At 29.6% G+C, this 26878-nt stretch overlaps 1 protein-coding gene across 1 annotated transcript; it reads left to right on the top strand.

Moving 5' to 3' along the window:
- The first annotated feature begins 353 nt into the window (after positions 1-353).
- LOC123655207 (alkylglycerol monooxygenase-like) lies at positions 354-25409 on the top strand. Its single transcript, XM_045591039.1, has 9 exons — positions 354-528; positions 10404-10531; positions 11533-11684; positions 12508-12611; positions 13879-14041; positions 17915-18066; positions 18777-18911; positions 19517-19630; positions 24641-25409. Exons 1-9 carry the CDS (start codon positions 373-375, stop codon positions 24893-24895), a joined length of 1359 nt encoding a protein of 452 aa, XP_045446995.1. The 5' UTR covers positions 354-372; the 3' UTR covers positions 24896-25409.
- Positions 25410-26878: the final 1469 nt, after the last annotated feature.

Genomic DNA, 26878 nt, shown 5'->3' with positions numbered 1-26878 from the left:
AAGATTTTGAAACTTTTTTATTGTTTGTTCACTTACTCAAATAAAGAATGTAATTACATTACTTATACTGGTTGGCTCTTTTATTTTTATCCTAAGAGACGGGATATTTAATACAAACATTTAAAAAGTAATAACAGTTATATTGTGCTAAAGTACATGCGTTAATATTTATTATTGCTATATTTTTAACGCATCAAACTGGCATTTCAAAAACTTAGTTAAATAAGTAGACTGCACTAAAGACCTCAATCAAAGCTAAAACGTCTTAGCGTATTTGTATTAAGATCTTGTATACTTCCACTCTACGATGGGATGTACTTGAACAGTGATCTCTACTATTTTTTGTTTTTTGCTTCAGGTAAAATAATCAAAATGGCGGAAATGACATTCGCTAACATGTCCACGGACAGTGGACTGTCGGAAGTGGTAACGCATCATCTAAAGGGAATCGGGAGAATGTTCTACATACACTCACCGAAGGAACAACTGTACCAGAAACCAGAAGACGTACCAAATTTCTTTAGACAGGTAAGGCATTCATATTTCTCTAATTATTCGTTGTTTCATTTGAATTGGTGACTTTTAATAATTTCCAAATACAAAAAACGAGAGAAATTATTTTAAAATCATAAAATTATGAGATACGTACTGAAATTTGTTTGTTACATTTTAATCAAATGAGTCACGAAACATGTATGAAATAGGCAATGACTTTATATCAAAAATACATGTATGATACAGGCTCGAGGAGGTTTGTTTTTATTACTGATATTTGTTTAAAATGAATTAAAATAAACTTTTAAGTAAAACATGTCTCATGCAAAACCGGTTTAAATATTGCAAATAGCATTTTCTCTAATTACCTACTATTAGCTATAAAATCGAAATGAAAAGAAATGGAGAGTAACATGTATACACAATATTTGTCGAGTCAATATCGTGATTTCATTAGATCGTACCATAGCGTCTTTAAAATAATAATTTAATAAAATTTTAGAAAACAATTTGATCAAAACTCAATTTTAACATCCTCACGATGAAAATCGAGTCACGGTCGACACATGTAATGAGATTGTTAACCTTTTACCTGTCGCGAACAAGGTCATATTTATCATATACACTGGATTGAATATTGATACATATTTGCGCCATCATGCTAATTCTTAAAATAAGTTTTACATAAACATTTAGGTATAACATTTATTACTAACTAGCTTTTACCCGCGGTTTCGCTCGAATTGAATTTTCTTTTAATAAAAAGTATCCTATGTTACTTCTGATACCTCCAAAAATATGTGTACAAAGTTTCATGATGTTCGGTTGAGTAGTTTTCGCGTGAAAGCGTAACAAACAAACTTACATTCACATTTATAATATTAGTAGGAATTCGCACTCAACTTTACAAGTTTAATCATTTTAGTTGTTCTATATCTTCACTTTTAAATATTATTTATAAATTAAAACCTATATAATTTTTATTTATAAAATTTTACAATGAATATTAAAACAAAAATAAATTAAAGTACAACAAAAACAACAATCTATAATAATTTTAAAATAAAAACGTTTATTTTTTTCCGTGTTTATTGTCTTGCACGACTTACATTGAATGACACATTTATGATTGATTTATGTACCGTTGACGACCGATCATGTAACACGAAGGAATACTTTAAAACGGGTTCGGTCAATGTCGAATTGCCAATGAATAAAATATGATCAGGTAATTAAATTTAAACAAAGAACACAGTCCATTGTATTTCTGTCGTAAAAATATACATAAATAATTTTTTTTTAATAAAAAATTACCCGACAGTCCTTGATCACACTTAAATGGGGGCTTAATACAAACTGATTACGTACGAAAGTTTAAATATTATTTAAAAATATAATAATAATACCAATAGCCTGCGTTAGGTATTAAAACTCTATGAATAAAATAGTTTTAAAAAAGTTTTAAGGTTACAAATTTATCACTTGAATCCGTGAATTTTCATAGAAGCTTTATCATTTGTTTTTACAAGTCAAAATCAAAATAAAAAGTTTAAATGTTGGTTTGTTTATAAAAATAATAAACATAACATGACATACATGCAACATAAATGCAGGTGCACATGCAACGGACACGTGTATTAATATTATAATTATATTAATATATATGTGTATATGTGTGTATATATTAATATAGTTCTTCGATGATAACGTATTGCATTCGACAACCTGCAATTAAATTATCAAAAAGTCATTAAAATCGACATAAATACTATAAAATAACTATAATGTAATTACAATAACAGTTAATAAAAAACAATGACGATCTAATAAAAATAAAATAAAAAACAAATTGAATGCGGGTTTCGTAACTATTTTACATTTAAAATCTTTTTTTTTATTATTATTATTTAAATAATACGGTTGCGACGCAACATTTAAATGAACAAAATAAACTGAAGGTTATTTGGTAATATAACCAGTATCAGATGTACTTTCTAAAAATATACCCATATACTCGTATAACTGATATAAAAAGTTCGTTTTGTATTAGCGATTAAAAAAAATGATTAGAGAAGCTTTTATCGAGAAACATTTTATAATACAACATATTACGATTTCTTTTACCTTTTAACTAAACATTAAGAACGGCGTGTTTTAATATTTCTCTTGTAGTGAATGTAGTCATCCATTGTAAATTTAATAAAACTTGACCACAATCTTGGTTCTCCAGTTTATTGATAAAATTTTACAAATTTGTCACACGTTAATTAAACCTTTACTTATTGCATGCTGCCATTCTTCTGTTGTATCTATCTTTAGGCTTTCAATATTCAAGAGTCAGGTTCTATTTTGACTGTGGATGTAACTATTTGCGCTTTTTTAATTGCGTCGATTATCGACTTGGTTGTATCCAATTCTAAAAATCGCAAAAATCTCGTCTTGACTATTCTTTCTTCAATTTAAAGATTAAGTGAAAAAGTGACAGTTATGACTTGGCCAAAATTGGCTTAGCATATTAATGATATATTTAATGATCATGGGAGCTCCACACGCCCTTGGGTGGCGGGGCTAGTGCGTAAATAGCATTCCCGCATTTATAAAAAAAAGTATTTATTTAATTTCCTGTCGTGTACACTAATATCTATAATATATAATCTGTTAAATTTTTCGACCAATCAGATAGAATAACAAGATACCGTCTGTGATGAATTTTATTTCATTTACGCCTTATAGTAATTAATAACACAAATTCATACGTAAATTCTGAATTTAGAACTAATTTTTACAAACTCTTTATAATTACAAGTTCCCAAGTTACTTCGATAGAGGTTTTAAAGGCAGCTTGAAAACATAAGGGTCGAAAAACACACGTCCTTATTTAGAATGAATTAAAAAGTTACAAAGGACTAAAAATATTTCGCTTAGTTATTTGACGTTAGTTTGACGAATAAGAGCTCTGTCTATGTAATTGTAGTATTAAATAACTCTATGATCGAGATTGCATACTAATAATAAAATATAACGTCGACGGACGAAAGTTCGATTAGCAGTTGAAGCGGGTACTAATATAATTCTAATCTGGATATTTATGTAAGTCATTTGAATTAATTTATTCTATTTTTTATCATTAATATCTGACCGTTTTATTAGTAAGGAAATAAAATAAAAAATAAATCAATTTAGTCTTTTAATAAAAATAATTTAAAAAATGAAAAACATAAGTTTTAAAATATAAAATCATAACCTTCCTCAATATGCTGATAGCAAATTGTTCATATCGTCGCTAAATTCACGTGCAACACGTGTTTCAGTGTGTTCAAACTTAAAACAAAAACTATTATTTTATAACACTAAATAATATACTAATATTTATTAGGTTATTTAAGAAGTAATTTTACAACGACGTACGAAAACATGTTTTTTTTTGTATTCATTGCATTAGAATTTCAATACGCATTATTTTTTTAACATCAGTACGCGAATTGAATCGCAATAAGTTGTAATTGTGTGTCAAATACAAATATTTGATTTAGTTTTCTGCATTTGTAAGGGTTCCGCAAACTTTTTATCAATTTTGTTTATACAGGACTTGTGATTGTTATTTTGAAAGACCCGATATTTCAGCAACGGAATATCATAGTGAACATAAAATTATAAAAACTTATTACAAATCGTAACACTCTCCTGATTATTTTTAATTACAATAAATTTGTTTCCAATTTATTCAATATGAAAATTGCTTATTGATTTACAAACCATGTATAGCTTAGAGTATCTTTAACAATACGTTACTCTATACGTTTTAGCCTGTAATATCCCACTACTGAGCATAGGCCTCCTTTCCCATGTAGGAGAAGGATCAGAACTTAATCCACCACGCTGCTCCAATGCGGGTTGGCGGATTCGTTACTCTATAACAATACGTATTCATGGAACGACGACAGTAACCATAAGTCTGACTCATAAAGCTTCATAATGCATCGTTTATGGGGATAGGCATACGTATGTAGATTAAAAGTCCGCAGTAAAAATAAGTTTTCCACTTCAAATGCTCGCTACAATTAAATACATCTGTAATAATAAAGTTTATACTGTTTAAGTGAATACGAGATAAAGGAGGGTGGAATTTACATGAAATCAATATACACTCTAACTAGCCTAAAGAAAGACAATAATTAAATTATTTAAAAAAATACCAATAAGGGAGTTTCACGTCTACTCACCTGCGTTTTACAGCAGAATATGGGTTACATTCTCATTGCGAATTCTTAATTATTAAATTCTAATATAAAGAAGAATTATTTTACAAAATGATTTTAATCATTGTTGTAAAATCCTTAGTGTAGATCCTTAAGCTCTACATAAGAACCCTAAACATAATTTTAAAAAGTGATACAGTAAAAAAATTGAACAATCACGATTTACCACTTTATATTTGCTTATATTTTTTAATTGTATTATAAATACGTAACGTTTTATTCATAGCGTTTTTTGTTACAGTTGAATTTACGAGGAAAATATTTTACTAATATAAACAACGTAAATAAAGTCACGTGCGAAAAAAAAACGAACTAAACCGACTGTAGTTAAAATTAAAAGGCTAATTAAACTCAACTTCGGAAAAAAATTAAATATAATAATAATTGTGTTTGCAGGCAAACGAAAAAAAACCGACTTCAATTATATCGACGAGTAATACAACGTAGGTTGAAAAAATAGTCAAGTAAATACGCATTATCAAAGATTACTCCAAAAGTTGTAATCAGATCTCGATTAAATTTAAATGTACCACCATGTTTAAATGTACCACATGATAAACATCGGCTTTCGATTAAATTAAAAATCATTAAAATCGGTACACCCAGTAAAAAGTTATGCAGATTTTCGAGAGTTTCCCTCGATTTCCCTGGGATCCCATTATCAGATCTTGGTTTCCTTATCATGGTACCATACCGGGGATATCTTCTTTCCAACAAAAAAATGAATTATCAAAATCGGTTCATAAACGAAAAAGTTACCCCCGAACATACATTTAAAAAAAACATATATATATATATATATATATATATACAATGATTTATTAGGTTGTTCAAGCAATTGATATTAGAGTTTTAAAAATTATCTAATTTATTTTTACTGTGACAGGTTTCTTACGCAATTATTTATTTTAAAGTTTTATATTAGTTTCATTTTATTTTTAAAGCTTATTTATACGATGATATACCCAATTTAAATTAATAAAATGATATAACTTAAATATAGAAATCCATACTCATTTCAAATTAATTTTCTAGTAACAAGATAAAATCGTGACGTCGTCATATTTTCTACAAAGCGTTTTTAAAACCATTCAAAGGTTCCAGTAAAAAATTAATGATAAAAGATTTTGCTGAAAACAAAAGTGAAAAAAAAATCGATCCAACATCTTTAAGTTGATTCATCAGAATCCTAACCTCATTATCATTTATCCATCGCATCAGACAATCGAAAATTGGATGACTTCAACCTATTTTCGAGTTTCTTAATTGATCAGGAGGGTGAGACTTGAAATTTATTTGTATATTTCAATAGGCATCTTAATAAGGACCTTCAATGTCTGGTGACTTATAATGAATCGATTATTATTTACAACCAACTGACTAAACTGAACAACAATAACAACAGAACAAGTCCTGAGAACTGTCAAACGCATGAAGTTAAAATATTCGTTACTTTTTTCGAAAATATAATTAATTTTTCAAATCATAAGAAACTTTTAAAAATTATTGGATGATTAAAGAAAATACCTAAAATTGGTCTAATTGGTAAATTTTAGCACTTACCAACACATTTAGCGATTAATATTTATTGATATAGATTATATAAATTCTATTTTATTAATAACACTTCGAATATCTTATATTGAATAATTTGATATGTTTGAACCTCATAGTTTTCATATAAAATCAAATCAAAACTATGTAAATTCCGTTATTGTAATCATATTTACGCATACAGAAAATGGAATTGTTACCCAATCATTTCGAAATACGGCTTTAAAGAGTAATTTACAATTCTAAAATATCCTATTGTTACTAGTTAAGAAAAAAATTAAAAAATATGAAAATAAACTAACTTTTTGAACAGACAGCACACATTATTTAAAACTCAGTGGAAGTACCTCATATCCTGATAGCATACAAAAAAATTTAATACGATCAGAAAATCTCTTACCATTGCTGATATGACAAAGTAAACGTCTCAATGCGTTGAAAACTTGACATTCCCAGTATTAAATTTCATTTCTTATAGTCTGCTATATGCGTTGAATGTTTTCCGGTTCACCAGACTTTTTCATCGAAGTTTGTCAATATTTGTCAAACAAAATAGAGCCTTGAGCAGCGATAATTTTTAAGGTTTGTTAACTTCCTAAAAGCCACTAAATAACACGTGGTTGATATAAGATAACTTTATTTATTTGCATATAGACTGCACTCGAAACATTATCACTGGAACCAAGCCAAACAAGAACATATATATGTGTATAAGATCTTTATGTCTACGCCAATCCATTCTATGATGTTACTTATTCTTATTTAATTTCTACCTCGCGTAAAAAAATGAGCACTTATGAAATAACAAAGGTACATTAGTTGATCAAAAAGACAAAAGCAATAAAGTATTTAATTGAGGATATTTTCTGAGTTGGTGACTTTGTTTCGCATTGTTAACGGTATAGTATATACTATACCGTCAACTAATGGGAAATAGAGCTTTATATTTTTAAAAGCAAGCCAAATAATGAAACATTTAACCTACATTACAATTTCGCCGAGAACGTAAAGTGACATCAATTGCCCTAATTAAGTTAAATTTTCTGAGTAATATTCATAATATCGTTTTACATGTTCCATTAATTATTACGTGAATATTGAAAACAACGCTCAATTTTCTGGTATAAAATCATTATCAAATTACTTTTGAATATCCTTTTCAAAATACACTTGATTATTTCACTATTCGCAATATAACATCATCTGATATAAAGGCATACAAGCTGATGTGTTGTCATGAAGTTATTCCTGAAAAATGAAGATAAACCTCTTTGATTTTGCATTTTATTTCACTTCATCACATTGGTGATCATAGATCGCCGATATATACGGCGAAAATCTAAAACTTTGGCGTCTGCTTACTCGACACTACACAGTTTATCGTGCATTTGCTTTCAACTATTTTATAAGAACGTTTTCCATCACTACACCATCTTGAGTCATACCGTGATCATTTATATCTCCTACCCTTCCATCATAGATATATAAAAATAAAAATTAAACTCTTTCGCTTTATAATATAAGACGTATATTTGCATAAAATTGTATTTTTGCAAACTTGTTGACAGTTGACTTTGTCTTCACGTCAAATGTTGATTTACTTTTGAGCTGTAGGTACGTGCGAAATAGGCGACACGTATTGTTTACTGTCAAGATGTATCGTGATTGATTCGAGTTTACCGTCCGTCTGTGACCTAGCATCATCGGCTCCGTGACTCTGTGTACCTTATAATTATCGGTCACTTTTATTATTGGTAATAATCCATATGAAAAATATTGCCACATCCTGTTTGTGACGTTAGATTATAAAAATAAAGGATGTTGTTTTAGGTATAATAGGTACTTGTATTAGCGTAAGTGAAAATTACTTGAAATTTATTAAAAATAAAATTCAATTTAGCAAAAGCGAAATATAGCCTATGTTTGAGCACATTTAACAAAATGATTTGAGATCACTCAAATATAATTTTTGAGGCTAAATTTGAAAGTTTCTAAAACATAACATACGATAGAGCGGCCAGTCAAATAGAGGTACTTTTAAATAGAAAAAATGTTTTTGAGGTTATAGTAATTAGTTAAGGAAATATGTAGTAACATTGTAATCATACTAATTATAATTATGTAAACAAATTAATAAGAAGTCGTTTTGTTGAATTCATGAAACAAGTGGAAAATTATTAATTGGTTTATCGACATATAAGACAGAGGTGATAACCCTGTGTTATGTACACAAGAGTACATACTTTTTACACGATATTTATGTACGATAAAATTATAAAATAGCTGAATTTTTGTGAAACTTTTATTCAAATTATAATCTGTTAATATTTAAAATTCACCTGCACCTCCGGTCACCAGCCCGCCTGCCCAGCGTGGGGACTATAGGCAACACATGAGTTCACGCCATTTTTTGGCGCGAACTAGTGGAGGCCTATGTTCAACAATGGGCTGCAATAGCCTGATGTGATGATTTTTTTTTAACTTACATTTCTTAACTATCTGGAATATGTCCTCTGTAATTTAGTTTTCGTAAAAAGATTACATTTATATTTGATAATAAATATTTCACTTCATAAAGGTTATTTTCACATAAATATTTCATATCAACATTGACTCTGAAGTAATCTAGACATCTCTCTCAAGTAATATTTCCAACTTTCATCATGTAATAAATTCTATTTATGGTAGTAAATAAGACGTCGAATTTCTCTTAAACGGCTATAATTATTTGACTAGGCCGTTGGCGCAGTTTGTACTGGCCCTGCTTTCTGCTTCGCGGGTTGTGGTTTCGATTCCCGCCTGAATCTGGGTGTAATATTTGTATTTATAGATTTATCAGATTAATTACAAATAATATTTATTTATAAATTTCGATACAGATGTAATGCTGTAAAATATTTTTTTCTATAATAATTTTTGTAAGTTATTAAAACTAATATAAGACTTTTATAATTGGTTTTATTACTTTCAATAAGATATTAATAGCTAAATATTTAGTATAACGCCAACTGCATTTAATTTGCACAATTACTTCTCTAGATGGGGAAAGAGGCCTATGCCCAGTAGTAGGATATTACAGGCTGAAGCGAAGCGACAACTGCATTTAATTTAATCTTAAAAATAGCTCTATTGTATACGCAATCAACGTTAGTTCTTGTTAATCTTGGATTACAGTGGTCTAGAGACACCACAACAGAAACTTGAGTCCGTCGACAGCTAACATTAGCCGTTTGTTTTAATGACCTCAATGTAATTAACAAGTTTCTCTAATTAGCTAACTTAAATAACACATGAATTTTTATCAGCCAGTGAAATGAGGTTATATTCAATTTAAAGGAAATACCTACCTTTTTTGAAAAAATAATCTTAATATATATAAATCTCGTGTCACAATGTTTGTCCTCAATGGACTCCTAAACCACTTAACCGATTATAATAAAATTCGCACACCATGTGCAGTTCGATCCAACTTGAAAGATAGGCTATATTTTATTTTGATATATTAATTATTATATTTAAGAAAAAAATAAAGAAGGCGGTACAAAGTTCGCCAGGTCAGCTAGTATGATAATAATTTTAACAGTTTATTCTTCCAAAATAAATCTGTCTATAAAATTATAATCGACTATTTTCAAAGTAAAATTGAGAACGAAACGAAACATTATTGTTCTTGTTCTGAAACAAAAAACACTGTCTTTAAATTAAATTGACGTAGATAATTTTTTTGTAATTTTATAACACAAACTCTAGTCCTCAGATTTCCCTCAAATTTAAATGAAATTACATGACAAACATGATCTTTTGAATAAAAATAAAAATTATCAAAACCGGTAGACTACTAAAAAGTTATGAGGTAACATATAAAAAATACAGTCGAATTTAGAACCTCCTACTTCTTTATAAGTCGCTTTAAAATACCAAATACGTTTTAAAGTTGCCTATATTATCCAAAAAACAAAACCATTCGCTTAGTAAGTTTCAAATTTCGAAAAAAAAATTAAGAAAACGAACATTTTTAAGAATTACACGCTTAAAACGGTAATGATAGAAAATTTGTTCAGAGTAATTAACGTTTTATTTTTCTGTTTGTTTCAGTCGTACCCATACTTCTTAATATTTATGATAATTGAACACATAGTGTTGAGATTGGAAGGCAAGAAAGGCATTCGTCTTAACGATGGTATAACCAGCATATCGCATGGAATAATACAAGAATGCGGAAGGTAAGAAAATCGTAATATAAAAACAATTCTGTTCAGTAAAGGCAGTAGACGTAGTGTCAAATGTTTTTAATTAAGTAAATATTTTAAATTTGGAATAAACAATTTCCATCAAAACGTAGACAATATTATATTATTTAAAAAAAAAATTAACTCACAGGAAGCTCAGTAAAATTTATTTACAATTATAATACAAATATTGCTATAAATATGAAAATACTGCAATTAATTAAAATCCGATAGTAAATCTATAGCACATTTTAAAAAGTAATTTTAGTTTCGAATGCACTAAACAGTAATTTTAATTATTTTCAAGATTTTTTTAATTACAAAAATATAGATTTAAAAGAAATAGGTATTAAAAGTTTTTTATTGTAAATATCTTTTAGTAAACTCATTATCAAATAATAGTTTGTTTTGACCGCAAGTTTATCATCGGTTGGTAAATTTGACAAATAACATATTTTACAAAAAAAAACGTGATAACATCCACGATTATGGGTTCATATCAAACATGGTGGTCAATGAATCTTGCTAATTTATCTCCGTTTGATAAATGAAAGCCGATATGGCTTTAACTTTTTTTCAAAACCCTAGTTTAAGAATTCACGTTCGATAACGTTTAAGGTTTAGCTCTGTTTGTATAAATAGCATCGTGATATTTTATAGCCTAACTTTCTCAATGAACAGACTGATATAAGAAGGCCATTCAGACCTGATCTTTGTCAACGGCTGAACGTTTGTAATTGTATATATATATATATATATGTATGAATTTATTAATTATTAAAGACACGTTAGCGTAGCACTCATGATTCAAAGAACTGGCTATTACGCTGGCAATCGCGTGCTCGATCCTCACACATGGAAAATATTTCTATTGACCATATAGATGTCTGCCGTGGTCTGGGGGTTTGTGCATGTGTATTGTGTTCTTCCGAAGCCCTGACACAAGAGAAAAATTCTTTCGGGAGACGTTAAGTTAATTATTATTTATATTACAGATTAATATGGCGTGGAGCTGAATCATACTTATATACATGGATATACGCACACTATCGAATAGTTGAACTGCCATGGGATAATGTTTTAACGTGGTATGCTGCAGCTCTCGGCGTCGACTTTTGCTACTATTGGATGCACAGAGCGTGTCATGGTAAGTTTTTAAAAGTGAGTTATGATGGATATACTTAATAACGTGATAAGATGGATAGAAATCATGACTTAAAGTAGGTGGCGAGTGAGACGGTTAGTATTGTCGATCAGAAGCCGCAATAATTGAATAAAAAGGAAAATAATTACCATTTTTGATAAAACTAGGCCGGCAAACAAGCGTACATCTATCTGCCTTGAGCTCTGGTCATCTAACTTAACAGCAGCAACACATTACAGCCTGAAAACAGTATTATTTAGCTGTGATCTTCTGTAAGGTCGAGGTACCCAAGTCGGGCTGCTCCATATTTTGAGCAGGAAATTTCCTGCTGAGCCTCACCTCAGCTGAAAAGTACTAACTACCTAAAGTACTAATTTACTAAATAATATTTTAGTTACTTGTTTCTAGATTAAACTTATTTTATTAGTAATAGCATATTTTTCATTTTGTTTTAAATAATAAGTTATTAATATTGTTGCTACTGCTTTACTTAACCTTGCAGAAAATAATATAGCAATTTAGATATCTCTCGATGAATTAGTGGTCCCTTATCAAAACGAATTTCAACAAAATATAAATAAATGTAATCGCACCTTAAGAAAATGACGAAGTATGTTATTATAATTATTAAAAATAAAGAAACAACTTTCTATACAAAATTTATCCTTCAGAAAATATTAGACAGATATTTATTAACGTTAAATAATAAATAATAGTTCTGAGCCCTTTTTTAGTTACTATGACTACTCAACTTACTCCGTCACTATCTTATGTATATTCATAGCATAATTATTATGTTTTATTTATTAGAGTTTTATTTATTCAGAGGTCCATATATTGTGGGCACAACATCAAGTCCATCACACATCTGAAGACTTCAACATGGGCGTTGGAATTCGGCAGTCTATTCTACAGGGATGGTGCGGATTTGTAAGTAATTATTTATATTTAATACGATAATGTAATTATTAATTCTAATTATAATTTTCTATCGACTTTTATAAATCCATTCCTTCTAAAGAAAATTTAGATTTTTGATTTTAAAAATAAGGTATGAGTTCAAATAGCAACGAAACTACATCTAGTAAAAACTACTCGGGATTATTTTAAAAAAAATTTCACGTAGGTGTTTCTTCAATTCTATGTTTAATTCTCTAAACCTTTTAACTAAAAATAGCTTAGTTAGCAAGATTGAACGTGTTGAACAAACAATTTCTTTACTTCTAAATTTTTATTTTAAAAATATTTATTATTTTTCCTTAAAAATACAGAAAGAATTGGTACACGGCGAAATTGGATATCGTTTCTCATTAAAGTAACCCTATTAATTTAAAAATAATAATCAATATCCCTATTATAATAGAAATAACTTTATCGTAACAACTATTATACAAACGTAACTCAAAGTGCGTGTTTCTATTGAACTTTTAACTAAAATATTTCTAATTTAATAAATTTATTATTATGTACGATTTTATTTTCGTGCTACCCACATATTAAGAATTCTAAACATTTTTGAATATCATATCAAAACTTTATTATTAATTCATTGATATTATTAAGTAAAATGGGATACATCAGTACTACTGAGGTGTATGATACATGGCAAACTAGCAATTCTAAAATTTCAATAATTAATTTATTATTAGACTGACTAACAGAAAATATGGTAAATATCCAGTGTGAAGAACAGAATTAATGGTCACGACAAGTTAAAAAAAACCTGTAGACCTTTCAACTTTTAAACAATGAAACAAATTATTCGTCAATTAATTTCCTTTGGTATTTTTATACCTGGAATCGTTCATTCATATTTAATAAATTTAAAACAAGTTTTTTTTTGTAATAAAAGGCATTTGAATTTTGTTATTCATAAGTTTATCGTGAAAAGTTTTGTTAAAGGTATTATCTTAACATTTGAATAGTTAAAGTTGTATAAAGAAAACGAAAAAGTCGTAATAATTTCAATATTGATTGTTAGAATACTCTTGTATGACGTGAACATAACAAAAAATTAAACGAAGTCAAACAAAAAAAAAAACATTTTTTCGATGAGTATTACAAATTACAATTTATTTTAGTTACGTCATTTAGTTATCCAACGAATTGCTATAAATTACCTTATCATTATAAACTTATATCCATTATAAGTTTAGTGTAATTACGTCAATTCTAACAATAAGTATTTCCTTAACAGATCTTCTATCTTCCATTGGCGTTGGCGATACCGCCCGCCCAGTTCATAATGCACCACCAGTTCAGCTACCTGTACATGTTCTGGATCCACACGGAATCTATCAAAAGTCTGGGGCCATTAGAATACATCCTTAACACGCCAAGCCATCATAGAGTCCATCATGGTGAGTAAAAATATTTATTTATTTATTTATTTATGCATTATTAAACAATATATTATCATTACTTAATCCACTCCAAAAAACTTAACCAAGTTTTTTTAAGGAGTATCGTACTCGCCAGACACAAAACGGCTGTATATTTACACTTTAATTTTTTTTTATCATTATAAAAACAAATCCAAATTATTTAACATAATTATAATTAATTACTAATAAATAAGTAGCTAGCACGTGGCTTTTCTTTTTAGATATTTGTTACATATTAAGCCTCACGAAACAAATATATAAAAATTAGATGGAACCGTTAGACATCCCTAAAGCTTTATGTTTCGTAGTTAAGAGATTGAGTGCATTTATATTTACCGTATGATAGTGTTTTATAGTCTATAACCTACTCAAAAAACTCGTCTTTCGAACTTATACAATTATAATTTTCCATTCCATAGACCCAAAAAGTTAGTGCGTTCTTATAAATTAAAAATAAATAAATTAACTAGTAACGAAATAATATAATTTTAAGCTTTTCATCTTCAAAAAATGTTTTACGTATTGAAAACGTATGTAAATATAACCATTGCAAACAAAATTCTTCATACGTGCTGCAACTTTCGATTAAAATTACGATTGAATTTAACATAACACGACTCGAATAGAGAATTTAAACTTGGAACAACTTTATCGAAGTACTCAAAAAAACGGTAAATGGACTGCAAGAAATAAATTATTGACTGTCAAATCAATACTCAAAGGCAGAATAAAATTACATTATAAATAATTCAAACTGAATACGACATGCAATTATTTTCCAATTTTACAAAATGGGTAATTGATTTTACACAAAATGTTTAGAAATAATGTTTAAGAAAGTTTCAAAAGATGTTTAATTATATCGAAACCTTTAAGGAATACTTCGTCAATTCGATAATTAAGGGCTTGAAGAAGTAACTCTATTTGGCGGCATATACTTCGCGTGCTTTTCATATGAACGTTTAATTGACGATATTTTGTTTATATTTAGTATAATCCTCATTGATTTAGTAAATCTCTTACTGCCTCTATGAGTTACTAAAATTGCTTTGCTTATATAACAATTACTAGAATTGATGTGCCAATGATGATACCAATTCACACTCTAACGGCTACTTCGATTCTTTCGGCTTCTCTTTATTATTACAATCCTGATCAAGTTTAAAATTTACGCATATCAAATCAATATCAAGATATGAATATAGACATACTAGGAAATACATTATCAGTCGATCTAGATTCATTTATATTCATTAAATTTTGAACGCATAATTATAGGGACTAATTAACAAACAAAAAAACTGACCTCAATTTAAATCAACGATTATTCAACGTAGCTAGTTGAAAAATTGACAACCAAATACGCATTATTATTGTGGATAAATCAAAAACTACATCTCTCGCTTAAATTTAAATAGCGTCACACGACAAGCATCAAACTTTTGCCGTATTAACCCCAGTAAAAAGTTATATAAAAGAAAACATTCGAATTGAGAACTTTTTTTTTAAGTCGTTTAAAAAGAGAATAAAGAGTAATGTTTAAATAGGTTATATATCATTAAATATAATTGGAACGCTAAATTGATAAAGAGTAACAATAGATTATTATATTCTATTATTCTTTACGTACCGTTTTGAGGTGCTTTTTAATTTATTTTCCACATTACTTAATTGTAACAGATATTAACTTTTATTTACAATCTTGACACAAATACACAAATACGATTAGCGTGTTTGTGTCAGTGTGTCAGTCATGACTTATACTCGTGTGTACTTTTTGCACTGTATAGGCAGAGGTAAATTACGCGAATTAAGATAAAAAAATAATGGTAACCTATATACAACGTAGGTGTTAATAAATACTGTTATCTTATTCAATAACCTAGATGCATTCAATTTAACATTAATTTCATTAACATAATTGTCGACTCTTGAAATATTTTCCAAACAACTAATTTAAGATATCGAAATGAGGCAAAGAATTACACATTTATCAACTGAATTTGATACATGTTCCATTTGTTTTAAATCGACATTAAAGTACAAAATAAATGTATAGTTTACTTTATAGGATATAGTTTTAGGTATAGGTTTGTCCTAGAACGAAGCAATATTAAATATTTATCGTTCTACCAACTTGGGGACATTTTAACGCCATACTACTATTTATTTACCAATATAATTAAAATGAATGTTAAAATCATATTTACCGTATCAACTAACATTAAATTTCAATTTCTTCACAATTTATGTCATCATTCGCATAAAAAATTGTAACGTAAAATTTCTAGAAGTATCGTCATTAATATATTATGAAAAATTTCAATAACCTCATTTCGAATGTATAATATTTATTAGGAATGACTCAAAAAGTACTCGACGGATATCAAAAAATATAAATTGGACCACACGACAAGCACTAACATTGAATAAAAGACAAAAGCAAAATCATCACATCTACTAAAAAGTTATGAACACTGATAAAAAAATTCAGTCATATACGCCGAGTTGCACGAAACAAAAAAAAATGCAAGTAGAGATTAAACTAATTTAATCACAAGAATTTCAACTCTGCGATAGTCACATAGGTTTTCTCCTTTTTTTAATTTAGTCAAGAAGTCTAATTCTAATTAATATTTTAATTGTTATTTTGACAATATTTTCTAAAATTATACTAAAGTTTATTTGAAGTTTCAACCCTTATGAATATCTCACTCAATTATCCGGTGATTATGGTCTATTCCGGTAATAAATATTAATAGCGGCACAAGTTAAATTGGGCTCGGAATTAATGGTATCGAAAATACATTGAATTGCAAATTACGCTTTATTGTATCCATCTGTGTAACTATTATTTTGTAGGTACTAATGCATTCATCGAGGTTATACTTTAATTGAAATAAACAAAACATTAGAAGGAGAAGAATTGGAGCTTAATTACCGCGCATCCTACTCCTACATGGAGAAAGAGGCCTATGCCGTGGGATATTGCAGGCTGAAGCGAAACAAAACATATTGACTCTAAAAATTATACGAAAACTAAAGAAAAATGAAGAAGTAACAAAAATTTAATCGATATATACTTTTCGTTAGAATATCTCGAGACACGTAGTTGATGCTTTATTTGGAACTAAAATAAAATATATTAAAATATATATATGAATATAATATGAATATATAATTCAGAAATTTTAAGTAAACGTTAAAAATATCACTATAATAATATATTTATAGAAATGTAACTCTTTTCACCAATGTTTATTTGACAAAGTTAAGCTATTAACGCTAATAAAACAAAAATGATTAGTCTGTAAAAATCCTAATATCCAATCCAGTCTCAAAAAACACGAGCTTATTCTATTAAATTTTTATAAAATGCTTTAAAGGGATCTATGTCAGTAAAACTCTTATTTTAATTAATTAAATCAGCTTACCACGTTGATTCATTCAACAATTTCCTTGTTAATAAATTAAAAATATTTTACAGCCTTGACGGACTAGTACATACTGATTTTTTAAATTGTTTATTTGTCATTTAATTGAGCAGGTAAATAAATTATAATTAAATAATTATTGACGCTTATAAGGAAATGATAAATTATCATATTTTTATAAACATCCTTTTGTAAATTTTCCATTAATGGAAAGAAGTATATTGTACTGGCCTTGTTAGTCATTTAGAGTAAGAGTGAAAACTTATAATCTAAATATTAGCAGATTAAATACATTTACTAAAAAAATCATTACGAAACTTTTCATAACTATATATTATTATATGTATATGGTGTCCCAAGCCTCAGTGACATTAACTCGTTTTTTTTTCTCTAATTTTCTTTTTCATTGTTGTAGGTAGCAACAAATACTGCCTAGACGTCAATTACGGCGGAGTTCTCATCATATGGGACAGATTATTCGGAACCTTCAAGCCCGAGATTGACAAGCTTGAAATCGTATACGGTCTTATATACAACCAGCCGTCTTTCAACCCAATGTACTTACAAGTAAGTATATTTGTAAACCTTAAAACTGTAGAAATAAAGACCCTAATCGTTTGATCAATATTTTATCTTTAATAAAATTCATAATTTTAAACAGGACTCGCTCTTCGGTTTCGTGTTTAATTAAATTTTACGCAGTATGGATATTTTAAAATTGGAGTACAAAACATAAACAATATAGTTATATATGTATTTCGCAGTATATTCCTACGTCGTATAATTATGTGAAGGAAATTTCCTTCATGTCTTCATTCTACGTGTCGTATGGAAAATAATATATTTTACATCGTTAAATAAAAAAGCCATAGAAATTAATTTAATTAAAAGTACAACGTTAACAAGGAAACCGCAAATCATCTCTTAACAAATCCTTTCACGTTCCGTCGCATTTGCTATATTAAAACTTACAGGCGTTTTTAATTGCAAAATTATTGTCCAAATAAATGCGTCACAATCTCACTTTTAATTGTAAACAATACATATTTTTATTTGTAATTAGTTCTTTGTAAAAAGTTTTTTTTACTTGTAGAAGTTATACCCTCGAGTTGTGTATATCCTGTAAGTCAGACTATCCTATAATTGTTTTTCTTACAATAACAATAAGTTTTCTTTGAGCAATCTTTTCTTAGTACGATATCAGTGAAAACTTGTGTTCTTTATCACTAACTTTAACTTCTGTTATGTAAATTCTTATTCAAATATTTTTTTTATAGATGTTTTACACCGGTTACGTGATAGAGAAGTTCCGTCGATTTGAGTCGTGGGGAGAGAAGATCAAAGCAGTCGTTTGGGGTCCCAGTTGGGAGCCGGGCGCTCCGAGACTTGGAGATGAAACTATGAAGGTTGATGTAAGTTTATATCATCATGATTATCATCATTCCAGCCTATTGCAGTCCACTGTTAGACATAGGCCTCCACAAGTTCGCGCCAAAAATGCGTGAACTCATGTGTGTTGCCCATAGACACCACGCTGGGCATGCGGGTTGGTGACCGCAGCGCTGGCTTTGTCGCACCGAAGACGCTGCTGCCCGTCTTCGGCCAGTGTGTTTCAAAGCCAGCAGTTGGATGGTTATCCCGCCATCGGTCGGCTTCTTAAGTTCCAAGGTGGTAGTGAAACCTTGTTATCCCTTAGTCGCCTCTTACGACATCCACGGGAAGAGAGGGAAGAAAAGTTTATATAATTAAATTAAACCATTAAATTTACGCCATTTAAGCAAAAAGTTTATAAAACAGAAACTATCACTTTATTGATATCACTTATTCATACATATCATTAAAAACGTAGGTGGTAAAAAATTTATCTCAGAAACTTTTATAGTAAAAACGATATTATAGCATGTTTTATAGCCTACAGCATTGTCTACAAAAAAAAAACAATAGTATGACTACTAATAGATAACAAATTTAAATCTTTTTTTATTAGTATTGTAAAGTATAAAAACAATGTTTACAGGTTGAGAATAGAGAGAAATACGATGTCCTTCTGCCTGGGTGGTGCAGTCTCTACATTGTATTGCATTACTCTGTGATACTGTACGGTTTCTTCGAATTGGCTTCAAAGTACATGGTAAGGAAATCCTTTTACATAATTAGACTAGATAGACTAGCCCGTTGGCTCAGTTTGTAGTGACCCTGCTTTCTGCTCCGAGGGTTGTGGGTTCGATTCCTACCCCGAGTCGTAGTGTAATATAAATATTTATTTATATATTTATATATGTATTATTTATAAGTATGTGTATAGAAAAAAATGTAGCTATGCCAGTCGGCTGTTACCTATGACACAAGCATAAGTTGCTTACCGTAGGAACAGACGACCGTGTGTGTATTGCGTAGATATTAATTATATAATATATAAATTACCTGTAACGTTCACTTACTCGTAAAGCATATATGCTTCCTATAGGTCAGCTCAATAAAAATGGTACTTTACTTTTATAGGCTTATTTAAGAATTAACTGACTTCAGAAACACGCAATGTATGTGTACTGGCTGCGGTTTTGCAAACGTTTAATTTTGTACTAAAATATTGGTTATTTTATAAAATAAATATAGCTTTAGCTAATTAACACTAAATAACGTATCAAGGTAATTAAAATAATAAATTACTAGCTATCTGATAAAAAGTAACATCGAATTCAATTCAGACACTATTTTTTTTATTCATGTATGGCCTAAATATTTAAACATGTACATGAACTATTAGAATAAAAATAGGAACTTTTTATTATGTCACTAGGTCAGCAAACAAGCGTACGGCTCACCTGATGGTAAGCGATTACCGTAGTTTATAGACACCTGCAACACCAGAAGCATCGCAAGCGCGTTGCCGACCCAATCCCCAATCCCCCAGGAGCTCTGGTCACCTTACTCACCAACAGGAACACAATACTGCTTGAAAACAGTATTATTTTGCTGTGATCTTCTGTAAGGTCGAGGTACTACCCCAGTCGGGCTGCTCCATATTGTGAGCAGGAAATTCCTGCTGTGCCCTACCTCAGTTACTGAACTTTTAGACGAACACCAGACAGTATTTGGTTTAAATATATATATTTAAAGTCTAGTTGTGTTAGGAAAATAGTAAAACTTCGCTGTTGCTTAGCTTAGCCATGTCCTTTGATAAATTAAATCGTAGTAACTTAGAATGTCGCGTTCAAATCGATCAGTTGCAATAAACAATTCGGATAAACGCATTTGTAAGGAAGCGATAATTCTAACTATAGATATAGATTATAATGTGCTTGTTACGCGACCAAACGTGCTGAGAATACAGAATACGAAAGAATGAGGCACAAAATGTAAATTTCAAAAAGGATTGCCAATTTTTGATGTTTCCGTTACGCATACTAATTTATTTGTTACTTTGTTTACATTGACGATCGGTGGTACAATCAACTACAAAAACATTTGCTATAACATATGCGGCTATTTTTATCCATAAATTTCACAACCACGATAGCTCGCATCGCAGCCTGTATTATTCTCTTTCCCCATGTAGGAGAAGGATCAAAGCTTAATCTACTATGAGAAATGATCGCTTAACGACGGCTTAACGTGCTCTCTGAGGCACGGTGGGAAGACCCACAAGGACTGTACAAACACCCAACCAACCACGATACAATACGATAATAGTTAAAAATAAAACATCATATATTTTAAAACGTATAAAGTTCGTACCTGAAAATATAATAATTATGTTTGCTAGCAAACGAAAAAAACCGACTTCAATGACATCGATAACTACAGCGTAAGTAGACGAAAAAAATTAACAAACTCACTAGTCGTCACTACGATTTTCAAGGGGTCTCCTTGAGTTCTCTGGGATTACATCATCAGATCCTGGATTCCTTATCACGGTACCATTCTTGGGATACCTCCTTTCCAACAAAATAAGAATTATCAAAATCGGTTCATAAACGACGAAGTTATTCCCGAATATACATATATATAAATATATCATCATCATCATCATATGATAATAAACATATGGATATGGATATATATATATATATATATATATATATATATATTCATATTCTTTAATGTCGTAGCCACACAGCATATACATACATATTATATATACAATATATATATATATATATATATATATATATATATACGGTCGAATCGAATAACCTCCTCCATTTTTGAAGTCGGTTAAAACGATTTAATGATTTTGAATTTAAAGTCTTCGTTCATATAATATTTGATAGAGTTATGACTTTACTGGAAAAATGTTATTTGACTTCGCGTATTCCGGAACTTTTAATGACGATATTGCAGTCTGTATATCTGTACTTTTCTACTTGTTTTAGATAATATCACTACATCTTTTGTATTCTGTGATGTGTTATAGTGTGATGTTAAATAATAAAAATAAAATTATATTTTTAAAATATTTAAATTAATTTATAATTAAATTTATTTGTAAATAATTAATGAAATACTAAAGATATAAAATTACTTAATGACAAAAACAACGCCATTTTGTTTCAAATATTTTTATTAGTCAAAGCTCGTATAGTATCAAATCTTGGAAAGAATGAACAGTATTTTCCATTTCCAGTACGATACAGACTGACATACAGTCTGATTCATATTCTGAAACATGAAATGAATAATTTATACCAACATTCATACATGTCCATAATAAAACTTAAAGAGAAATTTATATGAAATATTTTTATGAAATTGTTAGTATGGTATGTGTTGTACACTAATATTATTTTTAAAATATCAAGTCTGCATTTGTGTTCTGTAAATAGTAATATTTGCAGAACACATACAAATTCACATACGATCATTTACGTACCTAATATGCGCTTCGCTTCAGCTTATAATATTCCACTGTTGTCATAGGCCTCTTTCCCCACGTAAAAGAATCAGAGCTTCATCCATAACGCTGATACAGATAATTTGTAGAGTCGATAGTTATTTTCTGTTCAGTAATACGAAAGTAATTTTTACATATCTATAAGCTTCTTTGACAATAACGGAGCGAATTACTATAGCTTAGGGTGAGGTTTTAGTGTCGTTTTTGACATTTTATATTTTAATGCAAAATTTACTGTCCAATGCCCATAAACCTGCAGCTTTACAGAACCCAAAAAGATTATGCTGTCTAACCTAATAATATACGGAAGTAAGAACCCTTCAAAATTAACTGAGGTAGGGCGCAGCAGGAAATACCCTGCTCAAAATCTGCAGCAGCCCGACAGGGGAAGTACCTCGACCAATTAACACGAACAAAAATACACAAACACACACACACACATACACACATACAGAAGATCACGTGACGATGTCGTGTTCTTATGTTGAGTAAAGTAACCAGAGCTTCTGGGGAGGATCAGAGATAGGGTCGGCAACACACTTGCGATGCTTTTGATGTTGTAAGCGTCTATAAGCTACGGTAAACGCTTACCATCAGGTGAACCGTATGCTTGTAATCTGATTTAATAGTAAAAAAAGCTCTAAAGAATGCAAAGGTAAATTGACACTTACTAAGTACTACACGTATTACGTTTTTAAAAAAGCTCTAAAGGATGCAAAGATGCAAAGGTAAATTGACACCTACTAAGTACTACATGTATTACATGTTTCATAATGGTTTTCTTTCTAACGTGTTTGAGTAAAGTCGTTCATCTTCTTATTACATAGTGGTAGGTATCAAAAGATCGCGGAAGTGCTTAGCGTCCCCAGGCGAGCGAAGGAACGCCCCAGAGGTCTTAGTCCGTGCGAATCAAACATACACTCCAGCTCCCCCGGGCTGGAGGCATCCGTTAGGGATTTCCTCTGGGTCAACAAAAAAAAGGACTATGTAGAAAAAACTATCCTAATTAAGGGTTTTCACAACTATTAATAGATATTACTAAATAGATTTTGTTTATATTTTGTTAAAATTAGCGTCATTATTATTCAAATTAATATCAAGAAATTTAAAGAGAGATGAAGAAAGAGAGAATTAGAAGAGTAAAGCCGCAAGCCGATTAGTATGAATAATTATTCAGTTTAAATTATATACGAGTATCAGAAACGATGTTAAGCTTTTGAAAGCTTTGTTATTACGTATACGTGGCCTGCATTTTATTTACGAATATATTAGGGTTTACGTTTTATATTGAGCTAGCTCTGGAAATAATAGCATTTAAACAAACAATAAATTGACCAAAAGCCTTATTACTCGTACATGAACAAAAAATGAGTTTTTGTAGAGAGGGGTAATTCTATTTATTTATTCTATATCTATACAAATAAATAAAATTGGAGTGTCTGTTTGTAATATTAAAATAACCGCTTTTTACTAAATACATATTGATGTATACACGGTACATAAACCAAAATAACATTTTTTACAACTTTGGTCTGTCTGTTCCGGCTAATCTGTGGCTGGACCAATTTTCACAGGACTTTTGCTGGCAGATAGCTGGTGTAATAAGGAGTAACTTAGGCTACTTTTATTTTTCTAATTTATTTATTTTATAACTTTGCGAACTGAACAATAACTTTTTTGTTAGATTCCACACGTACGAAGTTGCGGGCACAGCTAGTACATAACATATTTGTCATGGAGATTCACGTATAAATCTTTTAACTATCGTTCTAGTAATCAATGTTTTTAGTAACACTACACAATCGTATACACAGAACAGCTATTCATGAAAAAGTACGTGCTATTTTCTAAACGTAAAAAACCTACATTCAAGCCCGGTGTCTATATTCACAAAACGTTTCGTTTTGCTCACGATCCGTAATTTTTTTTTAAATAAAAACCAGGCCTTAATTGTTACCCACTAATCACGAATTATGATATTGTTTTCTAATGTGTACGCGAATTTCACTCATTATAACGAAAAAACTTTTTTGGGTTTTATCGCGGTTTATTAGGTTTTTTACATGCCCGATGTTTACGTTAGTCCTCACGTGACCGTGGTTGATGTGAAGCATCCGAAACTTCGGGCATGTAAAAACCTACAAATCTGCGATAAAATCCGAAAACGTTGTTACATTATAAAGAATTATGATCTCAAAATTAAATATATGGAAAAAATTATTTAATATATATTTTTATTGTCAACAGGGAATGACGCCGCTGTCTGTGATAATCTTCGTGACCTACGTCATAGCGTCCCTAACCATAATCGGGATGATTCTAGACAATTCCAAATACGCCCCTATGCTAGAGGTATTAAGGTGTTCAGCGCTAGCTTTCCTCACCAGAAGCCTAGCAACGACTCCACTTATCACAGCCCTTCAAGTATTCTACGTAACGTCAGCCATGTTCTGGTGCCTCCATACATTAAAACTTCTAGAAATCAAAAAGAAAGTTGATTAGTTCATAATATTTAAACCAAAAGCATCGACTTTGACAACTGACACCAATCTCGGAAAGGAATTTTATAAAAATGTTTACAGAGATAATTATTATATAATATAATATAATAATATTTGTAAAAATAATAAAACAATGGAAGTTCAATGTCAGCTTAAAATATTTAGTTTTATTGTTATAATTCATGAATGAGTGACAAATGCAATAATTTTAGATTGTAAATTACTTATGTTAAATTATCGTTACTTGTCAAAGTTAATCCTTCGATTTCATCTAATGAAAATAATAAAGTCTTACACTAGTTTTATAAATTAATAATATTTCTCATGTGCCAAATGATTAAAGAAATTTTTTACATTGTAATATTGTTATTTTTAAGTAACTGCCAAATATGTACATAACTATATAATAGCTAGGATAAATACGTTAATGTAACTAGTCGAATATCTTGTTTCTAATTGTTGAACTATGTAGTGTGGTTTTACGTGTGTTAATAAAAATGTAAGTTTAAAAATGGGTTGATATTTTGAAAATATGAATTCGTTATAAAAATTATTAAGCGTATTGTTTTTCAATTTATATATAAAATGATGATTGATATTAATTGATTTTTGTGTATAAGAAAATAAACTATTTTTTTATTAAGAATAGTCGTTTTATTTGAAAGTGAAAGCAAAGTGCAGACACTGGAAAAATAAATACAATAAATTAAAATGTTTCCATCGATACCGACACAGATAACAAATAAACTTACAATCAAAGCAGCAACAACTTGTGATGTTTGTATTAACGCGTTAGTGTTAGGATATGTGAGTTTGTTAAAAAGTCAATGTCAACTGAGAATAATTTTAGTAATGAAAACAAAGGTGGATTTATATTTGACTGACGTGACGTGTCATGACGTGATGGCTAGAGTTTACATTATTATGTCGTGTTCTGACGCATCAGAACGATATTTTGAATCAATACAGCCGCAGCTCTAGAAAAGGTCAAATGTTTGAAATGTTCTTCTATAAGTCATCGAATTCTGATTCAGATTTTGAAGAAGATATTCAATTTTTAATGCTCGCAATTCTTTTAAGAAAAAAAAAGAAAGAGAAGGGGATTTTGGATTCATCCAATAAATAGACAAATATATTATATATTATATTGTTTATGTTTTATATTATAAATAAAATTATATTGTCGTACAATTTCTATTAAGTCATCAATTTTTAAGCGCTAAATAAAGTATTATTTTACAATTTTTTTTAAATAAACAAGCGACGCTGACGCGTCATAACACAGCACGGCGCACGCACATTAATGTGACGTGTCGTGATGGCGCCGCTTCAGCACCCCCCGCAACGGACTTATCTGACGCGAAACGGGATCGGTTCTGATGCGACACATCAGAAGCCATCACGACATGACACAACACATCAATGTAAACGTTGTCATACGAAATATATGATACCGATTCTGTTCTGATGCGACACGACGCGACACGTCAGTCAAATATAAATCCGCCTTAAACATTTTTTTTAAATTATATTATGGGCTTGGGATGATGATATTGGTGGGAGAGACGGGGTCGAAAATGGAGCAAGTTCGCCCAGAAGAAGCCTGTTCACTCGCGCTTTAAACATGTTCAGGTTGTATTAATTCGGAAATACAGACGCCGGCAGGGAACCATGTTAAATTAAAATCTACTATCTACTATCTATGAATTTTAAATCACTAAAAAGACCGTTTTTTTTTTTATTTATTTAGAAAATCGTAAGTAAAATTTAATCTGTCTAATTGACGTGACAATTTTATATTCACTACATCATCTTAGATTATAAACATCAAAAACTATGAAAAAAAAATAACTATATATATCTGTCAACGATAACATTATTGAAACGTTTAAAGTTTATGAACGTACTAGTTTCTAATTGGATAAAATCATAAACTGCTAATCTTATTTAATTTTTAAAATATAAATTATTTAACTAATTATTT

The sequence above is a fragment of the Melitaea cinxia genome, chromosome 7, assembly GCF_905220565.1.
Source record: "Melitaea cinxia chromosome 7, ilMelCinx1.1, whole genome shotgun sequence".
Taxonomy (NCBI): domain Eukaryota; kingdom Metazoa; phylum Arthropoda; class Insecta; order Lepidoptera; family Nymphalidae; genus Melitaea; species Melitaea cinxia.
This window is presented reverse-complemented; position numbering and strand designations above follow the sequence as displayed.